Source organism: Cynara cardunculus (genome assembly GCF_001531365.2).
Source record: "Cynara cardunculus var. scolymus isolate 2C chromosome LG 6, CcrdV1, whole genome shotgun sequence".
In the NCBI taxonomy this organism is placed as follows: Eukaryota; Viridiplantae; Streptophyta; class Magnoliopsida; order Asterales; family Asteraceae; genus Cynara; species Cynara cardunculus.
The window spans coordinates 15,650,305-15,661,164 of record NC_037533.1 but is presented as its reverse complement, the minus strand read 5'-3'; the positions used below and the strand labels follow the sequence as shown (position 1 = coordinate 15,661,164).

The 10,860-nt window shown below is 32.1% G+C and overlaps 2 protein-coding genes across 2 annotated transcripts; one reads left to right on the top strand and one right to left on the bottom strand.

The window, feature by feature from the left end:
* Positions 1-3,632: 3,632 nt before the first annotated feature.
* On the top strand, positions 3,633-4,614 carry LOC112514448 (photosystem II 10 kDa polypeptide, chloroplastic-like). The gene is made up of 5 exons (XM_025120929.1): positions 3,633-3,810; positions 3,901-3,959; positions 4,044-4,099; positions 4,184-4,236; positions 4,321-4,614. The coding sequence occupies exons 1-5, from the start codon at positions 3,660-3,662 to the stop codon at positions 4,413-4,415; spliced, it is 414 nt and encodes a 137-aa protein (XP_024976697.1). The 5' UTR covers positions 3,633-3,659; the 3' UTR covers positions 4,416-4,614.
* Positions 4,615-7,486: 2,872 nt separating this feature from the next.
* On the bottom strand, positions 7,487-10,473 carry LOC112514737 (NAC domain-containing protein 21/22-like). Its single transcript, XM_025121341.1, has 3 exons — positions 10,088-10,473; positions 9,042-9,319; positions 7,487-8,111 (listed from the first exon to the last, which is right to left on the bottom strand). The coding sequence occupies exons 1-3, from the start codon at positions 10,293-10,295 to the stop codon at positions 7,566-7,568; spliced, it is 1,032 nt and encodes a 343-aa protein (XP_024977109.1). The 5' UTR covers positions 10,296-10,473; the 3' UTR covers positions 7,487-7,565.
* Positions 10,474-10,860: the final 387 nt, after the last annotated feature.

Sequence of the window (10,860 nt, the reverse complement as noted above, 5' to 3'; positions counted from 1 at the left end):
TATATATATATATATATATATTAAATTAATTTTGTATTCAAGTTAAAAGCAAACTCTATATACAATTAACACTAGAATCAATATAATACATATATTTTATTTTACGTAATTTTATTATAACCTCTTTTTTCAGGATTTTTTTACAGATAAACCAAACTATGAACTGTTTTAAACAAATCTAAAAAACTTCAACAAGTCAAATGAAAAAATAACAAATCAACCAGACTCCTATGTATCTGAAATGGTCATAATACTAGCTATCATTGTCCCACTATGTACAATCAGATGTTGGAAAAAAGAGGTTTCAAGGAGGTGTTTAGTCAATATTGCAAATGAGTATAATGAATTAATATAAACAAATTACAAAAATATTCAACAATTATATCAAAGTACGTAACAACATAATTTTTGTTTGGTGAATGGTGAATATATAAATATTTTATGAGAATATATGCAGGAGATAAATTGATATGTATTATGCTAAAAGAATTCTCATAATACACCTTATGATTATAATTAATATTTTTTTTTTTTTTATGATTTTGAACCAATTATAAAGTTTAAAGTTGGATGGTTGGTTGTTTGAAAATCAATGGGCTACGTTGATTGGGCCAGGCCCATAATGTATCAACCCTCCAATTTACAAACATGATTTACCACTAATTAATACCATATGGCCTCTACTCATTGAAATCCTTGGAATGAAAATCCCACCTCACACCATCTTGCCTTAGACTTTGTCCTATTCATGCATATCCTTTTATATTCTCATTCTTGATCATCTCTCAATTAATATATACACACCTTCCTATATATGACCAAGCTTAATGAAGTTCGGGGCTAACGAAAATAGAACGTCTAGAAACATTTTGAAGTACGGAAGATTCAATAAAAGAACTCACGCACCCTCCTCATCTTCAGTGAGGTTTGGACTTGTGCCTCCTAAGAGACCAAAGGTCCAGATACTGCTAGGTCTGGCCCTTTGCTAGGACTCCTAAATTTCATGTGCTTTTTGGATAGATATTTAAACAAGCATGTTACATGGCTCTTGAAGGGCTTCGTATTCCAGACCACTCCCACTAACTTAATTTGGGGTACTTGTCTTGCCTTAGAATTGTGTTTGGAGAATCAGTTATTGTTTCAGATTATATATGGTACAATTTCATTCATTTTTCATTATAGTATGTTCTTAGTTCATTATGGACAACTTTCTCGTAAACTCTTTGCTCTCCCTTTTGCAACCCTTTTCACTAATAAATATAAGAAACAGTTCAAGGACAGTGTAATGATATAGAAGACGTGTTTGAAAATGTTATGTATATCAGGTTCAAATACAAGGTGCCAATGCCCAAAATGATCTAGTATGAATCATCTTGTCGATGAATATGTGTGTGTTGGTCCCAAACGGATCTACAAGAGTTTTAAAGGTAGCAGTTTGTAGGACATGGGGGATGAATACAAACACACAGTTTTTACTTTTTAAATTCATTTATTGACAAAAAGAAGACTAATATGGAATTTACAGAATGTTGCGAAAGAAGACAAGGTTAAGACCTAATCTAAACAATCATAGAAGCACACAATTTGTACAGATGATAGTTGCAAGAGAGAAGAGAGTTAGAAAGAGAAGAAGGTGCTTGCTGAAAAAATGTGTCTTCTCAGTTATTTATATCCATTGCATTTAATGCAAGCCAGATGGTACAAGCCACGTGGCAAGCTTCTAGTAGAGAGTTTGTTCTTTATCTTCATATATGCATGCTTTTGGTCGCATATGAACAGTTGTCTTTCATAGAATTGGTAAGCACGTTTGGAAACAATAAAGTAACTCTATACGTATACTTTTTGGTATGAGTTATGGAGTTGTCTTTTTTGTGCAAGAGGATAAGACAAAAATTAATCTTCTAGAACAAGACTCATTTGATCGTTGACACTGATTCATCCCCAAAAGTTATTCAGTGTTTGTTGAGTCTTGGTTAGATTTAACACTTTGATTTAGACATTCTTGTTATCACTGAATCCACTTTAGATCATGAACTGTTATGTCTTTATCTTCAACTACTTCTTTGACATCACTGAAAGTTTCTTTGGTGTGAGTCTTGTTTAAGGAATATTTGTTCTTTAAGAAGTTTATAATACATGTTTAGTGACCACTGAACAGACTCATATATGATCGTTGAAACTGAATAGAAGTAGAACAAGAGGAATCCTTACCAAACTAACCACCCAAAATCAACAAATTACAATTTTAGTCTCATTTTTTAAAAATTTCATAAAATGGCCTTGAGTTATCCTGTTAGCACCGTTAAATGCGTACATGGACCATTTTGCAATTAATAAAAGTTACGATTTTTAAAAAAAAAATTCTAGGTTGGGTCCCACAAGATTGTTTTTATTTTTTTTAATTTAATTTTGTTTTAAAAAAAAGTTATAAATTTTATTTCCTTAAAAAAATTAAGAATTTAATTTTTTTACAAGTTTAGTTTTTATTAAAATTTATTAATTTTTTTGTTAGAAAATTAGTTTTTTTTTTTTTCAAAATTTTAATTTTTTTCTTAAAAATATCTTTTTAAGTTATTTAAATTATTTAAATTTGTTTTTTATTAAAATTTAAATATTTTTCTTAAAAAATTTAATTTTGAAAAAACAAACTTTTCTAAGGGTAATGTTAATTATTTTCTAGTTATTAAAATTATTAAAATTTAATTATTTTTTAGGGGTAATGTTATCATTTTCTAAAAAAATAAACTTCTCTAAACAAAAGAAATTAAATTTTTAAAAAAATTATGAAACTGCTGGTGGTAAACAAAAATCTAAAATTTCTATAAATTTTTTTTTTAAATTCGGATATTTGAATTCTTATATTTTTAAGAATGTTTTTTAAATTAAAGTAAAATTGTAATTTTTTCATTAGTTTTTTTTAAATTAATTAAATTTAAAAAAATATAAACTTTTCTAAAAACTAAAATTTTCTGAAAAGTAATCAAACTTTTTTTAAGAAAATATTTTTTAAGAAAAGTAATTAAATTTTGATGAAAAACAAATTTAAATAACTTAAACTTAAAGAAATAAATTTTTAAGAAAAAAAATTAAAATTTTGAAAAAATAACTAAATTTCTAACAAAAAAATAAACTTGTAAAAAAATAATAATTTTAGAAAAAATAAAGTTGAAAAAAAATTTAAATATTTAAACAGATTAAGTTCTTAAAAAATTAAGAAAATAAAAATTCTTAAAAAAATTAAGAAATTAATTTTTTTTTTAAAATTAAATTAAAAATAAATAAAAAATAAACATAATCTTGTGAAGCCCTTATGCATCGAATGGCGAGTGTGAGTGGTGGGGCCCACCTTAGAAAAAAATTTAAATAAAAACCGTAACTTTTATTAATTATAAAATAGTCCTTGTTCGTATTTAACGGTGCTAAGAGGGTAATATAAGGTTATTTTTGAAAAAAAATGTGGCTGAAAGTTTGGTAGGTAACCCAATAAAAGAGGCATTGGATTTTGGATGTAGATAATGTTGTGAAATCTACATATCCAGAAAGCAGACCACAAGAGGAGTGGCACGTGTCACCATGTGAATCATGAATGGATGGATAACAATATATATATCTTGGGATCACATAAAAATCATGAAGAGTGATCAAGCAGCGAAGCAGAGATGGCAGCGACGGTGATGTCCTCAGTGACTCTTAAGCCTTCTGCTCCATTGGTAGCAGCCGAGGTGAAGGCTCTTCCTTCACTTTCCACAAGATCTTCCTTCAGGGTCTGCGCCAGTGGTGTCAAGAAGATCAAAACCGACAAACCCTTTGGTTACTACTCAAATCTCTATACCTCTTCCCTTCCCATCACATATACATATAACTCACAACTGAAAAACCAAGGTTTTAATTAATATATAGGAATTGGAGGTGGCATGGCTTTGAGGGATGGCAAAGATGCCAATGGAAGGAAGCCAACGGTTTGTATACATATATATATCTATCTCTTAGTATATATATATATGTATATAAAGAGGGTAGTAATTGATTCATGATGCATGCAGGGAAAGGGTGTTTATCAATTTGTTGACAAGTATGGTGCTAATGTTGATGGATACAGGTATAATTAGTTTTATGTATGTATGTATGTATGAGAAAGCATTTAGAAGATGAATGACATGTGTATATGTATATGATTTGACAGTCCAATCTACAATGAAGAGGAATGGTCTCCAAGTGGTGATGTGTATGTTGGTGGTGAGAACTGAATCAGATTGACTGTTTGTGGTAATTAGGTTGAGGTTTATAAATTAAGAGGGTAGTTGATGAATGAAATTGCAGGGACAACTGGGTTGTTGATATGGGCAGTGACCTTGGCTGGAATTCTAGGAGGAGGTGCTCTTCTTGTTTACAGCACAAGTGCTTTGGCACAGTAGTCATCGTCACCTGCTACCTACTAAGTAAACATCCATCATCATCATCATCATCAACCTTAATTGTACCAGTACCACCACTTTATATTTCACATTAATTATTGGTGGTTGTTAATTATTTATAGATCGTGAATGGTCGGCTATCAAATATGTTGTTGCACACGATTATGAAAAGCAAGATGCCTTGGTTATTACATGTTAATTAGCTTACGGGTTGAACAACGCACATGTGTGTACACATATGTTTGGTTCATTTGTTAAAACCAATATATCTTAATTAGTTATTCGTTTGTTTGGTTCGTTTCTTGAAATGGATGAAATCCTTCAAATTTTATTGGATTTCATAAATAAATGAATTCGTCATTTATTGGCATAACAGAATGAATTGAATTTCATCACCATCCACCACGATCATGCTACTATTGTTCGTCATGCCCCACCACCACCACACCACTATTGTTGCCGCCACCTACCCAACCCCACCACTAACCACCATGCCACTAAGGTGTCATCACAACCACCCAACTTCGGTTACTTACTGAACATCCCTACTGCGACTATGCTACTACTGTTACTGTCACTCCCCTAATCACTGTCCCGCCCATAACCTAACCCCCCACACCATTATTGTCGCCTTCACAACTGCTAATCACCCACACCCCACCCTATCAATAAACATCATGCCACTATTGTTGTTGTCATACCCACCCACTCTCAGTCCCAGCCATCCGATCACTATCATCGTTACAATGACCATCCCACCATCCCATCCTGACCCCCGCCACACCTTACCCTACTCCAACTCACCACTAATTGCCATCCTACCACAATAGTCGTCACAGCTACCACCCACTGGCCCACTCTATCCCCACCGCCTTGCCCCAACAATCCCCCACCTATGAAGCAGGGGAGGGGTGGGGTGATAGCTATGACGACAACACTAGTGACATGATGATTGGTAGGGTGTGGGCGGGGCAATGGGTACTATATATAGTTCAACAAAGACAGTTGTTCCATTTCTTTTGAAAGAGTAGTTCATTCAAATTCCTACCAACAAAACTTACATGTGTATATATATAAATGAAAGAAAGAGCAAAGCATGCAGAAGCAGAGAATCATGCCCTCAAGGGGATCCATATGAAAGGATATATGGTTCTACAATTAATCACTTTTCACATGGATCATCAACTCTTGTTGTTTACTCATTTTTACTGCGTTTAGATTTGACTACAAAAAAGAAGAAACAAACACTTGGAAGGAACCACTCAACAAAAGAAATGAAAGAAAGAAACCTTGTTAAATGGTAGGTTATTGATCATGAGAACTTTTAGGCAATCAGTGTCGTCATCAAGCCATATAAAAATGAAACCCACTATATATATATATATATATATATATATATATATATATATATATATATATGATTATCATCAATCCCATATGTAAAACTAAACCATGATTCTTGATATATACATGCCATAGTTGAGAGGCTACTGTACATATAGAAATGAGAACTGTTAGCTCTTTATAATTAGTCTTAGTAGTGAGCTACCAATAACTTCTATCATTTGACTGAAAGGAATAAAAAGGGTAACTTGTATGGTTTAATTTAGGCATTACGAATAATGTAGTGTTGAATTGATTGATTTGGGTGTTGGATGGTTGACTTTGGTGCTTGGTTTAACTTGATTTGGCTTCCAATTAAAACTCATCAACAATTGGAAGTTGGTGCACATATGAGTTTGGTTGTAAGTTGCTTTCCATTGCCAAGGACTCAGATTCCCCTTTGGACTTTTTGGCATACAAATTAAACCTAACCCACCCACTATCATAATCACGCCATTTTTCTATTCATTCTTGTACGGTCATCATTAATTTTCTAATTAATTATCATTTCTTTAATCCTTCAATTCGTGTGATTCATTCATAATTAATTAATTCCCCTCCCTCATCATTAATTAACTAATTAATGTTTATTAAACCCAAATATAATTTCATATTTTTACCTTTTAGGGTTTGTTTGTTTATCACTTAATAGTTTCATAAGAGACGGTCTCTGAATCGTTAAAAGTTGAATGTTTGTTTATCTATTAATAGTTTCATCCGTCTTTTAATAGTTTTAAAACCCTCTTAATGATTTTGTATCATGGGTCTCCCTTAACCATTCAACACCCTAATTTTATTGTAAATAATTACCAAACAATTATATTTGGTTTTGCATTATCTTTTAATCATTTTGATCACTTAATAATTCTACACCAAACCATTCAGCAACCGCCAAACAACCCTTTAAAAGTTGTTTAGAATAATCATCTATCTGTTAATTGGTTTTATTCAATTAATTTAGAAATAAATTGAGGTCAAACTAATCACACTTCTACAAATCTTTATGTATTATATAAAAGTGGAAGTGGTGGTGTCCAAATTAATAGTAAAGATTTATTTAATTTTATTAAATTTATTGATATTGTCAACAAAAAATAAAATAAATTAAGAATTACATATGACATCAAGATCAAGGGAGTGACCATTTGATTTATTTAAATCGATTTCTCCCTCCAATCATTGACAAAAATGTAATTGATCAAGAGAGCCAATCTCTCGTGACTTCATGTTTCATTACTTAATTAATATTTGTAAATAAATACTTAATTTAAATAAAGAATTAATTAATAGCCATTTGTATGTGAATGATAGTTAATAACTAATTAACCAAATTTTCTATTACTAAAAACATATTAACTCCAACAAATTTTAATCAAAATCACAAATAATTGCTAAATTTATACAGCAAACAGAACAAATAAACTCACATACCTTCATCACCTTTGATGAGATTTGAATTTCTGACCTCTTAAAAGGCCAAAGACTCACATACCGCTAGGCCAAAGACACTTTGGTTGCTAAATTTATGTTGTTAAACAAGTATTTGCTTGTTTTTACATATGAGTTTCTACATACATATACATATATGCATGTGTGCAGGGTATATATCTATACATATATATATATATATATATATATATATATATATAACATGCATGGATATAAGTAGCTAACATTTTCTTTAAAATTCTGATAGAGATCAAATGATATATACATGGCTAGATATGTACACAATAACAAGGATATGATGATACAGTATATAATCAATCAAGGGTACCACATGGTAACAGGCAAAGCTGCATCCGACAAGAAGCTTTGATCGGAAATCCCTTCGCCAAAGCTTAAACTAGTGGTACTAGATTCATGATCCATCTCATGAAATCGACTCAAAATGGCTTTAAACACTTCCTTCTTTGAATCCTGATCACAACATGAATAGTGATCAAGTGATTGGGATATTGATGAGGACGAAGGATTAGGAACAGGGATGGAGTTTGCAGGTGGTGCATCAGCAGCAGCTGGTGGTGGTATGGTGTTGGAGAATATGATATCGATATCTGGGGGGGTATTGATGGAGAAGCAGGGCACTTGCTGGTTAAAGATATCAATAATATTACTTGTGGGGATGGGCATGGCTGGTTGACTTTGGTCAAAAGAGAAGCTGTAATTAGGAGGTTCCATTAATGGTGGGAGAGATGAAGAGCAGCTTAGTGTACTATCTTCATGATCAACGTTGCTGTGGCACTTATTGATTTGTTTTCCACCAACTAATTCTCTATTCTTGCAAAACACTCTACATAACACCCAGTCTTCCTGTAATATTTTTTTTACAAATTAACTATGAATGAAAGAATAAATATATGTAGGAGTCGATCAAAAGAGATCAAAAAGTAAATATATGAGCTGTTTGATAGTTTGGTGCAGAATGATTAAGTGGCTCTTATGATATAGTGCAAAATGAAATATAATTGTTTGGTAATTGTTTACAATGAAATTAGGGAGGTTAAGGAAGGCCAATGTGTAAAATCATTCAGAGGATTTTAGAACCATTATGAGGCATACTTTTTTTTTTTTTGTCAAACAAGATTCATCTCTTAAGAATATAGAGACTGCCTCTTAATAGAACTATTAAGAGGTAAATAAACAACTTTTAATGTATGTTGATTTAAATTTTAGCAATTAAATTATCCTTAACTAACTAATCTTTTGCAAAAAGAAAAATCTGAATAAAAAATTTAGTTTTTAAAACAAGGATAGAGTATGTGTTTGTCAACTTCAAAGAAGACAAACTAACTTGGATTTATGTGGGTGGGCATTAATAGTCCCATCTATTTATAAATGTATGTATATTAATTAATTCATTTCTTTATATATATAATTAATGCAAATGGATATATATAAAGGGAGAGACGTGAGAGCTGCATGTTTTCATGAGACCCGTAAGACCACTTTTTTACACTTGAAACTTCACAGCAAAACGTTTTTTTTTTACATTTTTTTGCTATGAAGATTTGGCTTTTTTATCTTCACAGCGTTTTACTGTCAAGTCTTAAATATAAAAAAGTGGTCTCATAGGTTTCACGAAAACATGTTGGTCTCACGTGAACCCAACCCCATATATATAATATTTTCACTAAGAAAAGTGGTTAATACCATTTTTCATGTCACAAATTAATCAAATCTTTTTTCCTACATGGCTCAATTTGAGAGTGTGTGTGTGTGTAGAAAGAAAGAAAGAAAGACCTTAAGAGAATTAGAAGAATGATGATGATCTTGTTGGAGCCTGAATTCATGCATGACCCAATCGGTTTTCTTTCCTTTGGGTGCCCTTCCCAGGTAGAAAACCAGAGTCTTTCTCATGCCAACAACCTGTTGGGTGCGCTTGCCAAGGATGCACCGATCTTTTCCGGTTGCCTTCCAATACCCCGACACAGTCGCCCTGTTTGTTCGTAGTCCAGTTGCATATTTTCGGTCTCGTTGGCTATAGAAGTACCATTCCTTGCCTCCCACGCATGCCATTTCTAATTCATCAAATTCATTCATTCACTAATTAATTATCAATTAGGAAATTAATTTTATTTTGGAAGGAATGGTTGACTGATTAATTAATTAATTAATGATGGTGATGATGAAACGAATGGTTGTAAATTTGGAGGTTGGGCTGGTTGTGTGATCAGGGGAGGGCCAATCACGTGGGAGTCTATGTAGATCCAAATTTTAGCTTCTCATGTATGTATAATATACATGCATGAGTCTAAAATAAGTGTCGAAATCTATCAATGTTAAAACAGTATGTATGTATGTATGTTTGTATGTATTATTGGGTACATACATCAACAACAGTTGTCAACTAGTTAGTTGTTATTATTGTGTTGATAATTTATATATTAATTAAGATAAGTAGATACGTATTGGACATGTATGGTATGTATAGATGTAGTCTTTTTAAGATTAGAAGACAAAACGTCAATTCGTATAAAAAGTAAGTGAAAGAAATAGGTGTAGGTAGCAATTAATGATGGAAGACCTTAAATTAATTAATTAATATATGGATTAGTTAATTAAGTTCATTAATTATAATTATGTGTGCAAGTGTAGAGTGTAGAGCCTACATGATGCATGATCAGATACTACGATATGTATAGTCATTAACAGAAACAGATGGATCAGCTGTGGCCATACATGATGCATGATCAGATACAGGAATAAGACGGTTGAAATATCAATTAAGATAAGAAATAGATACAATCAGTTAGAATTAAGCTAGAAATATAGAAGTAATTACATACCAGGAAGGTCCCATGGTTCACAGTGATTGAGATCAACTTGAAGGAGGAGAGGAAGAAGAGCATGACGACGATGATGATTGGAATCAGAATCAGAATCAGACACCTTATTGGAAAGGTAATCAGATATAAGCTCTTCATCTCTAGGGTGGAACCTGAAACCTGGGGGAAGCGTAGCCTCCACCATACTGATCATCAGCTTGTTGCTCATCACCTACGTACCTGCTAATTGCTAGTTGCTATATATATAATACAGACGATGGAAATGAAAATGGAAATGGAAATGGAAATGAATGAGCTTTTCTTATGCTTTATATAGAAAACAGCATATCAGAATCTGGGTAGCTATCTGCTTATATAAAAACAGAAAGGAATCCTTTCTTTGGTCATCCAAGCCCCAAGGGTATTTACGTCTATTCTATCCATCAAAAACAACAAGAAGAAGAAGTAATTACGTTTGGAAGATGTGTATAACAACGCAGCCACCCTAGAATTGGTCACCAACCTCACTTCATATTCAACACGTCTCCTCACTCCTCACTCTTTTTTTTTAATTTTTATTTATTTTTTGACGGAGACAGCATGTAAAATGTAAATAAGAATGAGCAGAATGTAAGAATATGAGAATGAGTAGGGAGTGAGTGGGATGCCGTCTTGGAGTTGACAGAAACAAAAGGACAAACTAATTGTCAACCATAGACACGTGCCCCCCACACATCCCATTCATACACACACACACTCTTATCTTTTTTTATTATCTTATTAAATTTAATTAT